At 46.9% G+C, this 14,627-nt stretch overlaps 1 protein-coding gene across 2 annotated transcripts; it reads left to right on the top strand.

Annotated features, from left to right (window-relative positions):
- The first annotated feature begins 715 nt into the window (after positions 1-715).
- Positions 716-14,627, top strand: LOC128115719 (cytochrome P450 4F4). 2 transcript variants are annotated; one of them, XM_052746715.1, is made up of 13 exons: positions 716-835; positions 1,037-1,235; positions 3,281-3,425; positions 4,742-4,795; positions 4,883-5,010; positions 6,891-7,012; positions 9,072-9,342; positions 11,318-11,384; positions 11,579-11,708; positions 13,429-13,562; positions 13,651-13,715; positions 13,872-13,954; positions 14,331-14,627. In XM_052746715.1, exons 2-13 carry the CDS (start codon positions 1,038-1,040, stop codon positions 14,500-14,502), a joined length of 1,569 nt encoding a protein of 522 aa, XP_052602675.1. In that variant the 5' UTR covers positions 716-835; position 1,037; the 3' UTR covers positions 14,503-14,627. The 2 variants fall into 2 exon arrangements, with proteins under 2 accessions (XP_052602675.1, XP_052602676.1); XM_052746716.1 differs by lacking the exon at positions 4,742-4,795.

Below are 14,627 nucleotides of genomic sequence, written 5' to 3'. Positions count from 1 at the left end.
TCTTTAGGGGATCTGGCCCCTGGTAGGCCTTCTGCCCCTGGTAGGCCTTGCATCTATTTGAATCAGGAAACAACTTAAAAAAAAAAAAAAGAGGTGGGGGTGAGGGGGTAGGAAGCTGATCTGCAAGGAATTAAGTGGCAGAGAAGAGGTGAATCTGATCAAAATACATTTTATGCATGTATAAAATTCTCAACAAATTAATACAGAATATTATGTATGCATGTTTAAAAAAGGAATGGTACAAGCTGTCAGTGCAGTCCCATGCAGAAGACTTCAGGAGACGGTCTGTGATGGGCCTGGCCTGGCCTGGCTCCGTTCCCCTGGCACCTGAACTCCTGATAATGATTTTACTAGATATACCTTATTCTTGGAAGAGTAGGGGCAGCTATAAATGTGGGGCTCAGCCTTACCTCTGCTCACCTTAGAATCTTGCTCACTCCCAAATCTCACCCTCCCCCCACCGTGTGAGAAGGGCCAAGTCCTAAGGATCTGGCATCCATGCTGTTTGTCCCTGAATTAACTCCACTCTGTAGCCTGCTGACCAACCCCCCTCCCCTTGGCCATCAGCCCAGGAGGGGAGGCGGCAGATGAGCCAGTGGAGGATTGGCTGACACAGCTGAGCCTGGCCTCCCATCACCTCCTCCAGGGCAGAAGCCTGGAACAAAGGAGCCAGCTCTAGAGGGGGAGAACTGTGGGAAACACACTGTTCCTGAGAGGAGGTGCCAGGCTAAGGGAGGTAGAGTTGTCGGGTCCTGTACCGGGTTAGAGAGCGCTCTGAACTCTCTAGGCACTCCTTAGGAAGCCCAAAAGCCACAGTGACCCTGTTCGCTTCCAGGTAACAGCCCCTGGCAGCCTCACTCTGATTCAGATATTTGGGGACTCCTGTCTCTCCTCTTCTTCTTACTGCCCCTCTCCTCCCCGTGGACCAATCCTCCTGCCGACAGCCTTCACTCTCCCTACCCCTGTCTACTATCCCCGAGGACCCCATCCCTCTTCCCAGTCTCTGAATCTCACTCTCTGTCCATCTGCCCCACAGAATGCCACAGTTGGATCTGTCCTGGTTGGGATTGAGCCTGGAGGCATCCTCTCTGTGGATGCTTGTACTGCTTGTCGGAGCTTCCTGGCTCTTGGCCCGTGTCCTGACTCAGACCTATACCTTCTATGGCACATATCAACATCTTTGTGGTTTCCCTCAGCCCCCCAAACGGAACTGGTTCTTGGGTCACCTGGGCATGGTGAGTGTGGCAGCAGATTGTGGATCTCCTATTGAGGAGTGAATGCACCAGGAATGGGGTTCAGGGGGACAGTGGCCCGAGTCCTCCAGTGTCCTCTAGCTTTTCTCTTCCTGTCTGCCACCCTTCGTTAGCTCTGGATCCATTTCTGCTCTGTTTTTCTTAAACACTGGTGGACACTGAGGGGCTTCCAGGGTGGATCATACAGAGTGAGGACCCCTGGTGTTCCCACATTGTCTGCGGGTGGACTTGGGGCCTCCTGAGAAGCCCTGTCCAAGGTCAGTGCCATTTTTTCTGTCAGTCCATGTCTGGGTTTCTGTGTTTTGCTGAGGGTGATCTTTGGTATCCCTCTTCCACCACACACAGAGCAAGAGAACTATGGACTGTCTTCCTGACTCCTGTTCCTGAAGCAATTTTTTTTTATGCTTGCAGTTCTCCCCTCAGATGGACCAGTGAGTCCTGTTGCCCAAGCAAGATAAAAGCTGTCCACTCCCCCTCCCACAAGCTGTCCTTTGACTCCACCCCTTGGACGTTCACCAAGCCTATACTCTCTTTTTCGTGACTTGGTCCTGGTTGCTTCATTTGCAAATAGCAAAGCTCACAACATACATACATACATGTTAATGACATCACTCACAGGATGATGCCAAAATACTACATATAGGAATTCTTCAGGTCCATGATGATCTTATAGGACCAGGGTCACACACATATGCAGTGTGTCAGTGATATGAACATCACTATGCAGCATGATTTTATTCATACAGTTATGCAAATATATTTATGTGAATATATAAATATATACATAATTGATATACAAGCTCTATCCAACACATTATGTATATATCATTACGCCATATATCACTATATACATATATATGCACATATATATATATATCTCCACATGAGAGTGATGTAGCTTGAGTTTTCCTGCCTGGCCCACAGTCAGGACAAATCTCTCTTACCCGCCATTCCCGCAACCGCTCAGACCCGACCAAGTAAACACAGAGACTTATATTAGTTTCAAACTGTATGGCCATGGCAGGCTTCTTGCAAACTGTTCTTACAGCTTAAATTAATCCATTTCTATTAATCTATACCTTGCCACATGGCTCGTGGCTTACCGTCATCTTCACATGCGGCTTGTCATCATGGCGGCTGGCAGTGTCTCTCTGACTCAACCTTCCACTTCCCAGCTCTATTCTCCTCCTTGTCCCGCCTACACTTCCTGCCTGGCCACGGGCCAATCAGTGATTTATTTATTGACCAATCAGTAACACATTTGACATACAGACCATCCCACAGCAGAGTGAGGGTAGAGAGAGGGGGGTACATTGTGTTACTGTCACTGGTTTATATAATTATGGACTCTGAGCACGCTACAATATGTCATCTGCAAAGTGGGGGACTGGGAAGCCAGGCTGTAATTAATTCAATCTGAGAGACCAAAGGCTTGGCATCCTGTGTATGGGGGATCCTTGAGGAAGGAGCCATCCTGTGGGATGGGGTAGAGTCCAAAGGTCAAGGACCTGTACTGTGATGTCTGTGGGCAAAAGAAGAAGGGTGCACCAGTCTGGAAATGAGAGTGAATTTTCCCTTCCTCCGTCTATGGTTCTACACCAGCAGTTCTCAACCTGGGGGTTGAGATCCCCTTGGGGGAGTCACATATCAGATATCCTGCATATCAGATATGTACATTACGAATCACAACACTAGCAAAATTACAGTTATGAAGTAGCAACAAAGATAATTTTATGGTTAGGGGTCACCACAACATGAAGGACTGTATGAAAGGATCACAGCATTGGGAAGGTTGGGAACCATTGCTCTATATGGTTCTTTAGTCGGATGGATGGTGCCACCCACCCTGTGGAGGGTGGGTCATCCTGACCAAGACTACTGATGCACACACCAATGCCTTCTGGAAACACCATCACAGAGATATCCAGAAGTCATGTTGTATCAGCTGCCTGAGCATCTCATAAGCATAATGCACTTGACTCCTGACAAATCATCCCAGGAAGTGACTGCTCCTGTCTTGCTTATAGATCACTCCCACCGAGCAGGGTCTGAAGGAGGTGACTAAGCTGGTGGCCACCTACCCCCAGGGCTTCAGGACATGGATGGGTCCCATCTTCCCCATCATCACTCTGTGTCACCCTGACATCATTCGATCTGTCCTCAATGCCTCAGGTACTCGGGGGAAGCTGGTAGTGGTGTGGCTAAGGGAAACGGGGGGCTTCTAGTCTTCACATTCATGCTTCTGTGTGATTCCTGAAGTAGCCCTGTCATGCTTTCCCTACTTTCCACTGAAGTTGTCAGGATGAAGCCCAGGCAAGGCTCAGCGCAGAGGATGAGAGAGTGCTGGATAGAATTCTCAGGGCTCACTCTGGCCACCTGACTTGGTAATTTTTTACTTGGAAAGCCTAGAGGACGTGGGACCCCTTTCTTCTCATCTCCATTCAGAGCTAAGAGGAAGGAATCCTGTACACCCATGGTGTGGTGTGCACCACTGGGGGGGTATGCTACCGGAGGGTGGAGACCTGGCAGGTGGTTATCTACATCTTCCACCAAACCTCAAAGAGGCTCCTGTTTTCCGATCCAGGTGGACATTGGACTAGACTGTTTGTCCACTGCTAAGATCTCCATGCTGCCTCCAGCGGGTGCATATGACCAGAGTGCAGGCAGATGGGGCTCTGGTGATTCCCCTGCCTCTGCCTCACCTGTATTTCAGTATGAAACTTGACTGATGTGGCCATCTCCAGATTACACCTCATGGAGCAGCTCTTTTTGTTGCTATTTTTAGCACAACTTAAATGAGGGAAAGATTGATTTTGATTTGTGGGTCAGAGTCCATCATGATAAAAGAGAGATAGACACATAACCATGGAGAGAAGGAGGGAGGAAACAGGGGAGGAGGGAACTCAATTCAATATATTTCAAAGGGATTACTCCAATGACCTTTCTCCAGTTAAGGTCCACTTCCTAAGATTTCTAGAATCACCCCAAATAGAGGCAGCATCTGAGGACTAAATCTTTCAAAATACAAGCTGGTTGGGTGTTTCATACTGGGACCTGCCTATGGAGCACACTGAGATGTATCAGACCATCTCTATCCATTTCACAGCAGATGGGTTCATTTAGGGGATGTCATGTGTATTTCAGCCTTGTTAGCCCATATTACCCCATATATGTCCACGACTATGTCAGGAGATGTTACAGCATGCTGGGGTGGACAGCTATGCTAGGTCTGTAGAATGTTGTGCTGCTCTTGAAGGGCAGACTTGGTAGACTATGTTGAAGTCAAGTGAAGGGATGATGAGTTAAGTTGATGCTGTCTTATCTTGTATCCTGCTTCCTCCATCTCCTCTCTGCTTCCTATGTCCATTTCTCCAACCCTGTCATTCTGGGCTTGGGGCAGACTTGCACACACCTCGCTGAGGCCCCCACACTCTGCAAGTTCATTTCCTAGTCTCTCCATGGCTCCTGATCATCCTTGTTCATATCAGTTGCGGTTGCCCTAAAGGAAGTAATCTTCTACACTTTCCTGAAACCCTGGCTGGGTGAGTAGCTACAGATGAAGGGCCTAGGAATATCCTCAGGGGTGGGGGGATATGCTACCATTGCTTACTGCCATGTTACTCTACCAGGGGACGGGCTCTTGCTGAGTGCTGGTGACAAGTGGAGCCGCCACCGTCGCATGCTGACACCCGCCTTTCATTTCAACATTCTGAAGCCGTATATGAAGATTTTCAATGACAGCACCAACATCATGCACGTAAGTCCCTGGAACCCAGCTTCTCAGGAAAAAGGCCTCAGATAGATCTGGTGTGTACTCTAAAGGGTAATGCTGGGACCATGTTTTATTTTATTTTCCTCTCTATTTTGTGTCCAAGAAAATCCTATAGAGCCATATCTTCCCACATAGTGAGTGTTTATAAAGAGTTAGTTTCTATTTTTAGAGATGGTTGCCTTGGAAACTAGATATAGATAGGACTATATCGACACTGCCGCTAAGGAGCAGGGCCCTGCCACACACACCAGTTTGGAAACAATGAGGTCTGATGTTGCTAATAAGGGTGTAGGTCAGGGGGCTGGTTCTTCTGGACAGGGTTTGGGTCACTTGTGGCATATGATAAGCCATGGGTCAGCTTTCCTGATACCAGCATAATTCTCTGACGTTTGGGACTTGACCAACTTCAAGCTAATTTAGTGTGGTCTCAGAAGGACAGTCTGGACTCTTGTCTCTAAGGTTCTCTCTCTTCAGAAGGCATCCTGGGTTTCTTCCTATGGCACACATTTCCGTAGGAGAGAATCTGGAAGTCAGCTGAAGCTTGGGTTTCATTGAGGTTATAGCTCCTTCCGTTTTCCTAGCCTATATTAGTCAAAGTCATAAATCTAACACAAAGCAAAGGGTGGTAGAAAAAGTTCAACTTTCTAATAGACATTGCTGAAAACTCACATTATACTGGGTTGAGGAACAAGACAGGCACGGGCGGGGGGGGGGGGGGGGGAGTGGAAGGCACGTGAAGGGCCAACAGTTTTCTTTTCTACTTGTTAGCTGACTGCTTAGCTTGTTTACTTGTGGATTCTGCTAGACCACACAGATTCCACGTTCAAACACAAAAGGCAGTCAGTTACTCACTGTGCATCATCTCGGCTTCTGTTCTTTCTTGAAAGCATCTAAATTCCATGGGGCATCACAAGTGGGCTTCAACAGATGCAACCTATGACCTACATTGTGTTGCTTAGTTTTAGGGAATTTGCTTTTATAACAAGGTGGAATGGGTCCGATATTTGCCCAAGGAGAGTCATCACTGGATCTCTCAGGGGTTTCTGCAAGTATCTATGAAGTAGCCCAGGTTAAGAACATTGGAATGAGCTGGGGAGTGGTGACACATGCCTTTAATCCCAGCACTCAGGAGGCAGAGGCAGACGGATCTCTGAGTTCAAGGCCAGCCTGGTCTACAAAGAAAGTTCCAGGACAGCTAGGGCTTTTACACAGAGAAACCCTGTCATGAAAAACCAAAAAGAAAAAAGAGTGTTGATATGATTTATGTTTGGAATACTTAGTAAGGGTGCTTAGAAAACATGGAGGTCAGCCATGCTTGACATAGAGGTAGCTTTAAGTTCAACTTATGATACTCAAGGAATAATACCATTTATTGCATTCACAACATGTTCTGGAACTGAGGGTTATGACCCAATTCCATAATTTATGCTGCAAATTTAATTTTCAACAAACCTGTGAGATAGAGGTTACTTTTTCCTTGTTAGGGATGAACCTGAAGTTTGGAAGCATAAAGGAATTGTTCTACTCTGCCCAGGTAGTAATTGATCTAGAAATAGTGGCACATGGGCTCCTTTGTGGTTTATCAGACACAGTCAAGACATGGCACGTGAGACAGAGGGCAATGAGCTGATTGAGGGTTCACAGAGCGTGGGAGTCAGAGATGAGGCTTAAACTCAGGGCTCCTGATCTTCAGCCTTGGCTCTACATAACAGTATTGCTCCCACTCAAGTCTGGTTATTCTCAGGGTCAAGTGTCTGGAGCATAGACTTGGGAGGCTGATTTAGGGTATCCATTCCTGTGGTTGTGATTGGGTAGAGTCTCAAGGATCTGTGACCCGGTTATGATACTGTTTCTTTTCTGTAAAGGCCAAATGGCAGCGCCTGGTCTCAGGGGGCAGCGCCCGTCTGGACATGTTTGAGAACATCAGCCTGATGACCTTGGACAGTCTGCAGAAATGTGTCTTCAGCTTCGATAGCAACTGCCAGGAGTGAGTTCCTCCCACTAGCCTGAGAACCTGGATTATGGACCTAAGGGAGGAGGTGCAAGAGTGATGACTGGCCAGTAGGAAAAGAGGGGGCTCCCTGGAGGAGGTGATTTAGAGCAAGATCCAGGGATGCAGATGTAAATCATGTAAATCTGGCCTGGAGGAGGCACCTTAGACCTGAGATCACCAGGTTGACGCTTCTGAATTAGGTACTTTTTTCATTGCCACACAAAGTAACTGGTAAAAGCCATTTAAGGAAGGGTTTATTTCAGCTCACAGTTTGAGGGAAACTCCATCATGGTGAGGAAGACCAGGCAGCAGGCTGGCTACACTGTGTCTGTAGTCAGGAAGCAAAGACTAATGAACGTTTATGCTCAACTAGTTTTCTCTTTTTTATGTTGTCTGAAACCCCCTTCTCATTGTAGATATGAAAAAGGGCAGAGAGCAGTAGCCATCCCATATCCTGAATGCTATGATGTCTTGAAATTTTCTTCACTCGAAAGGTCTACCACCTTTTAATTCAGTCCCACACAAGTTCTTAGGACATCGGGAGAAAGAAGCCAAATTTGTTGCCAGAAAAGCATCAGGAATGGGCTAGTTCCTGACAGAGCTCACACACACACACACACACACACACACACACACACACACACACACACACACACACACCAAAAAACCCCCACATGATCTAGGTCTCCATTAACTGCATTTCTTTTTGATATTCTGGTCTACCAAACTCCCATCAGAATTTTCCTTTAAGCTCTTCTTACAGAATTTAAGGGCTTTTCTGGCTCATCATTTCAGATTCTTCTATGTTTCTTCTACAAGCAAGTTTCAAAGGCCCAAGAACCACATATTCAGGATTATTACAGTTAAGATCCCACTTCTGGTACCAATTTACATATTACTTGTGTTTCTTGTTGACACAACAAAAAATAAAGAAGGAAGGATTTGTTTTGGGTTAAAGTTGAGGGGAAGTCACAGGTGTAGGAGTGTGAGACTGATGGTCACATTGCATCCACAGTCAGGAAGCAGAGAGCAATGAGCAGTTATGCTCAAGTAACTTCTTCCTTTTTGTGTCATCTGAAAGCCCCAGGCACGGCATAATGTTCCCTTATTAAGGTGGGTATTACCACCTCAATTAACCCAGTCTAGAGAATCCAGATGTGCTCAGAAATTTGTCTGCAAGGTGATTCTAGATTTTGTCAAGTTGACAATCTGTATACAACAACATAGTGGCTAAACCATAAGGACACGAAAGCCAGACAAAGGTTGGAATTTTCTCCTATAGTCTCTACCAAGGGTATTTGTACTTGTAGTCACTTCTGTTTCTGTGACAACATTTCTGAGGGTATTGACCTAATCAGAAGATGCATTTATTGTGCCTCATAGTTTCAGAGACTTTTGTTGATGGTTCTTTGACTTTGTTGTTTTGGTGGTAGCATGTGTTAGGGAAAATGTTTACTTCACAGCAATTGGGAAATAAAGAGAGACAGGAAAGGGTCAGGGTACTAACATCCTCTCCAAGGCACATTTAAAATGGCCTAGTGATCCTCTATTAAGCCCTATCTCCTAATGGTTCTGTCACTTTCTAATAGCCCCAAAGATGGACATTTGGGAGACAGCTCCAAACCACAGTAAACGGACATGATCATATCAGAGCTCTGTAGACACTGACTGACTGTCAAAATAAGGTTGAATTGTCACTGAATGCAGGGACCCTGTGGAAGAGACTGGGTAACTGGAAGAAAATGAGATCTTAACTGGTGGAAAGTGTTGGGAATCAGGTGGGTCAGAACTAGGTTTAGGTCAAGAGAGAAAAGGGATGTGTGATGTCTGTGCTGCACTCTAGATGCCTTGAGACACTGAGGCTCATGAGGATGGGATAGAGAGATAAGAGTCCTGAGTCAAATTTTACAACTAATGGCAGCCATGGATTTGTGTGGCTGTTTCTGACTACTGTGTATCCTTTTGGCAAGGTTCCTATTTGTTGCTGAGAGGTGCTTCTTGGGCTTCAGTTGCATTGAGTTGCTTTGCTTCTCTTCATGCTCTACTCTTGTAGGAAGCCCAGTGAGTATATTTCTGCCATCTTGGAACTCAGTGCTTTAGTGTCCAAACGGTACCAGCAGCTGCTTCTGCACATAGACTCACTTTATCAGCTCACCCCTAACGGGATGCGCTTCCATAAGGCCTGCCGCCTGGTGCATGACTTCACAGACGCCGTCATCCAGGATCGACGACGTACTCTCCCCAGTAAGGATATTGATGATGTCCTCAAGGCCAAGGCCAAGTCCAAGACTTTGGACTTCATTGATGTGCTGCTGCTGACCAAGGTGGGTTCTCAAGAGGTAGAATGGAGTTCTTTAAACTTGATTCACTGAGCGTGATAGTGCACACCTTTAATTCCAGTACTCCAGAAGCAGTGACAGGAAGATCATTGTGAGCTTGAGGCCAGCCTAGTATATATATTGAATTCCAGGCCAGTCAGGGCTACATGGTGAAACCCTATGTCAAAATAATTATTAATTAACTTATTGAATAGCTATTTTTGTATTTGCGAGAGTAATTTTTAGACAGAGTCTCACTAAACAGCCCTAGATGACTTTAATCTCATGTTCTTTCTGCACTCACCTTGCACATTCTGGAATTACAGATGTATGCTACATCACTTAGGTCTGTTAGCATTTTAGAGATCAGTCTCATTGTGTTTCTAGTGAATGGGTTCTCCTGTCCCAAATTTCCAAGTCATGGGACTACATGCTAGTACCACATTCTTGGCTTTAAGTGTTAGGATGAATAATGGTGTCAAATATGGGATCAAAAGACAGTTCAGATTTGGGGCTTGATGTAGAGATACCTACGGGCCATGGAAGGCATGTGAGGAAAAGAAAGACAAGCCAGAAAGAAATGTTAGAGAGATAACACCAGAGTCCAGTCAGCACATCCCTGCTAGATCTGAAACTGAAGGATCTAAGGCTTCACTCCATTTATAACTTAATATGTTGTTGAGAAATATACAGATACTTATATCTGTATGTGTGCCTAGAACTGTGCACTTGCATGACCAGGGCAGCCCATCCGTCATCCTCAACAATACCAGCAACAAGTCTAGGATTGTAAGAATGGCTTCCTATCCCCAGCTCCTCCCTTCTCAGGTGATTTCATGATTTTATCTGTGTGTCCAGATAAACCAGATAGGTTTTCCATCACAGGAGACCCATACATTATGAGTCTTGCAGGTTTCACAGCAGAGTTGGCACATCCGTGTCTTCTTTGTTTCAGGGAGTATGCACAGATGGGAAAGGAGAGAGAGCTAGACAGCAGGAAGTGAAGGAGGACAAGGATGTGGAGATAAGAAGAGGAGGGGGAGTGTAGGGAAGAAGTAATGTTGGGAGAGTAAGAGAATAAGAGACAAATGAGCAGGAGAGGACATTTTTAATTCTTGAGTGTGCAAACTAACTCATTTCATTATGGCATTTTCATGAACATAAAACTTTGCACTTTGAGAGAGGACTTTATTCTGGAATGTGAGCAGGTTTTCTCCAATCACAGGTAAATTCTACAGGTATGCAAGCCTAAGAGCCTCCAGAGGAGATAAGACACATTTTCTGTGTGTAGCACCCAAGAATGGAACAAACGAGGACAGTAGGAATTGGGGTGAAGGATAAAACAGTCAGGGGGAAACATATGAAAAATATTTGAAAGTGAAGAGAGAAAGAGAAGTCTAGTCACCGGTCATGTGTAAGGAGACATCATCTGCATTCACACGTCGTCATATTGTTACTGTTTCTCCCGTAGTCCAACCCTTCCTGTCCCAAAGTGTGCAGCGTTGTCCTTGTTGACAAGGCAGACACTATTCCTATCAAACAATCGTGGGAGAACTGACAGAAAGTGTTCCACTCCCCTCCTAGGAGAAGATCCATACAGTGTCTTGAGGGTAATGTTTATTCTCCAGTTTCAAAGGAATGCTGCTGCTGTGCCATCATCCTATACACAGGATTCCTTGTTCCTTTGTTTCCTAGAAATCACTTATCATAGAGAAACTAGGAAACAGCCAGTGGTCACCATTTCCTCCAAACAGCACACACACATACACACACACACACACACACACACACACACACACACACACACACACACACAGAGGAGGCGGGACAGTCAAGAACTGTACCTGGCGGGGAGGGACTGGTGATGATGATCAAGAGAGATGCAGAGGCGCGGTGGGCTTGGTGTATGGATCTGAGAGAGCTGTCAGGTTAGGCATAGACTCATAGACTGCTGTGATCTGGTCTCTTGCCTTGTCTCCAGGATGAAGATGGAAAGGAGCTGTCAGATGAGGACATCAGAGCAGAGGCTGACACCTTCATGTTTGAGGGTGAGGGTCCCACTGTGGAACTACAGAGGGAGCAGAAGTCTCCATTCCAGGGACGTCTTGTATGGACCCTGAAATCCCACTATCATCCATTTTCCCCTTTCCTCATTCTTCCTGGGGTCCTTCCTGTCTGCCTGCTGCCCACTTTGTGGTGCTGAAGTAGCTCTGAGACCCAAGCCCACCTGTCTGTCCCTCAGGCCATGACACCACAGCTAGTGGACTCTCCTGGATCCTGTACAACCTGGCGAAGCACCCAGAATACCAGGAGCGCTGCAGGCAGGAGGTGCAGGAGCTGCTGAGGGACCGAAAGTCTCCAGAGATTGAGTGGTGAGCGCAGGTCCTGGTATGTTACTAGGCCCTTCCCCTGACTCCGCTCCTCAGGTGGTGGAGGGGCTCTTTTTGCTGATTTGCATTATTTCTTGGTGAGTATAGTATCTACCTCATTAACAAGAGGAAGTTTTGTGCTTTGGGACAGAAAGATTTGAACTTCCGAGAGAGTTCCTAACAATATAACAGTGTGTAAGGGCAGATGATGCCACTTTGCAGATATTCATTGTATATAAACTTTCCTTCCTCTTTCTTCCTTGTCTCATGTAACATTTGTTTTCAATGTCTCCCTTCCCTGACTGTTTGCTCTTCCGTTCCCTATTTTCTGCCAGAATAGGAATTCATAAGTGACCCATGGGGGCAAAAGTCATTGTCCGTGTGCTGTGCAATCTGTTGCATCATCCATGCCCCCATCCAGCAAATCCTCCCATAATGCCTTCCCATGAGAATTTTACGGGCAGCTCTCCTGTGCTAAGGATGCAGCTGAGGGAAGTGATGTCAGGAGCTCCAAGCCTGATGGGAGACCAGTCCTGCATCAGGACACTCCCAGGACACACTGGCAGGGGTGAGGTTTAGAGTAAGAGAAGCAAGACTGGGGTAAAGGACGAGTTTCAATCTAGAACCCTGAATGAGGATAAGGAGATATCTGGTTGGGACTGAGGTCAGGGCTGTAGATCCAAGGGAGGAGAAGAAGAGTTGGTGGAAAAGAACAGAGACAAGAGGAGTGGTGGTGTCTGACTTTTCTTGGGGAGATGTGAACAAATGTCTATTTACCTTCCTGGACAACAGACCAAAGAAATGAATCCATGAAAGGCCAATTTAGTGAAACAGTGAGTTTATTAGAATTTCTCACATCAGTATGGAGAGGGGTTATTTACAGCTGTATCCCTGAAATGCCATGCTAATGTGGGTGAGGATTCAAAAAAGCTACATCCCTGGAGCCCCTAGAGAGTCTCTGTCCAGAAGTTATTACCTTTTATTTAACCTTGAGGATCTTTTAGGCTTCAGGAATTTCCTAAGACTTGTGAATTGTTCACACTTTGAGCATAAGTTTTGTGTACCTCCTGAGTCTTTTGGAGCTCCCCGAGACGGAATATTTTAGTTTGGACAAATTTGTTACACAATGAGGAGTAGGAAAGAGGAGAAATATCAACAAAAAGTTGTGTGAGAAAAGGAAAGGGAGAGTGTAGGAGAAAGAAGGAAGAGTGATGAGGATAAGGAAGAGGAGAAAAAAGAAGTAGGAGAATGAAAGGAAGGAGGAGGGAAAAGGGAAGCTATGAAAAGAGAGAGGACAGAAAATTTGCATGTGAGGGAGCAGGGTGGGAACAGAGATAAAAAAAGAAGGCAGTGTGGAGGGAAGGGACAGTGGATAGGAGGATGAGAGGGAGGGAAGGAGAGACTCAAACAGAGGCAGCAGAAACAGAGAAGGGTGGTAAAGAATGTCAAACACTATGTCTTTGTTGTCTCTTACTTAGTGTGTTTTAATTTTGCCCTTACCAAAAGATTCACTTTTTAAACAATTTTGAGTTCCTCTTTATGGTTGACATTTATATGTGTTTACTTCAGAAAAAGCTTCTGAAGGTACCTGGCTAAAGTCTCTCCAGTACTTTCCTGCTTCTCTTCTTTCCATGGGAATGTTCTAACACCGTGGGGAAAGGTTACGTGGGCAACACAGGGGCCGGCAGCCTCTGTTTTGCTCCTGGATAATTGTGTTCCTCAGGGACGACCTGGCCCAGCTGCCCTTCCTGACCATGTGCATCAAGGAGAGTCTGCGGCTGCATCCCCCGGTCACAGTGATCTCCCGCTGCTGTACCCAGGACATTTCCCTCCTAGATGGCCGGGTCATCCCTAAAGGTGCCCACAGGACAGGGAAGGAGGGTCCTGGGCACACAGCCAGGTTTATTCAGAGCAGGCTCACACTCCTGGCCCCACTTCACCACAGGTGTCGTCTGCATCATCAATATTTTCGCGACCCATCACAACCCAACTGTGTGGCCTGACCCTGAGGTGCTGTAACCGCTCTCCCCCATTCTTTTTCGTCATCACAATGATCCTAGTGGAAGGAGCAGGTTTTGGCTGGGGAAATCAGACCTTCCCTTCCCCACCACACACGGGGTTCTGTCTCTGGCTGTGCTGGGAGATGCCACTCACTGTCTCTTTCAGGTCTATGACCCCTTCCGCTTTGACCCAGAGAACATAAAGGACAGATCACCTCTGGCTTTTATTCCCTTCTCCGCTGGGCCCAGGTGAGGCCAGAGGGCTTGAAGTGATGGGGCAAAAGTTTAGGAAAGATGGAGAAGGTGGGAAGTTGGGACAGTCAGGATCTGGGTCTCCTTCCTGCATCTTCGCAGGTTAAGCAAAGATGTGCAGTACCAGGGTTGGGAAAGTCTAAGAACTGCAACCTTGTGCTCATGCGCCTCCCAGCTGATGGTTTCATTTGGGCTCTGAGGTCTGACTGGGGTTCATGGGATACAGAATGTGGATGTATATGAAGGATCCTGAATAAATTAGTTCCCCTTGGGTGCCCCTCCAGCTGGCTGACCAGGGTGGGAAGGTACCTAGGCAAGGTTTCAGTGATAGGATATAGGACACAGTCAGAGTCTCCACCCCGCCCTCCCGCAGGAACTGCATAGGACAGACTTTCGCCATGAGCGAGATGAAGGTGGCGCTGGCGCTCACCCTGCTGCGCTTCCGCATCCTGCCGGACGACAAGGAGCCGCGTCGGAAGCCGGAGCTGATCCTGCGCGCAGAGGGCGGGCTGTGGCTGCGGGTGGAGCCGCTGAGCGCACAGTGACCCCTGCACTTGGGCGGACCATCGCACCCATCCACCTACCTCTGCAGATCCCAGAATACACAGAGCTGTGCGGGAGGCTCGCCGAATACCAGCCGGAGGCGCTGGAAGACAAGGGGGGGGGGCAT

Source organism: Peromyscus californicus, unplaced genomic scaffold (genome assembly GCF_007827085.1).
Source record: "Peromyscus californicus insignis strain IS unplaced genomic scaffold, ASM782708v3 Scaffold_1__1_contigs__length_55948999, whole genome shotgun sequence".
In the NCBI taxonomy this organism is placed as follows: domain Eukaryota; kingdom Metazoa; phylum Chordata; class Mammalia; order Rodentia; family Cricetidae; genus Peromyscus; species Peromyscus californicus.
The sequence above is the reverse complement of the archived record's forward strand: the minus strand, read 5'-3'. Positions and strand labels throughout refer to the sequence as shown.

What these genes read in the sequence shown, in the direction of transcription:
- LOC128115719 (XM_052746715.1), top strand. Translation starts at nt 1,038, where the DNA reads ATGCCACAGTTGGATCTGTCCTGGTTGGGATTGAGCCTGGAGGCATCC. An exon ending in TTTCCTGAAACCCTGGCTGG is followed by an intron (nt 4,796 to 4,882) that starts GTGAGTAGCTAC and finishes TTACTCTACCAG; the next exon opens with GGGACGGGCTCTTGCTGAGT. An exon ending in CCCTTCTCCGCTGGGCCCAG is followed by an intron (nt 13,955 to 14,330) that starts GTGAGGCCAGAG and finishes GCCCTCCCGCAG; the next exon opens with GAACTGCATAGGACAGACTT.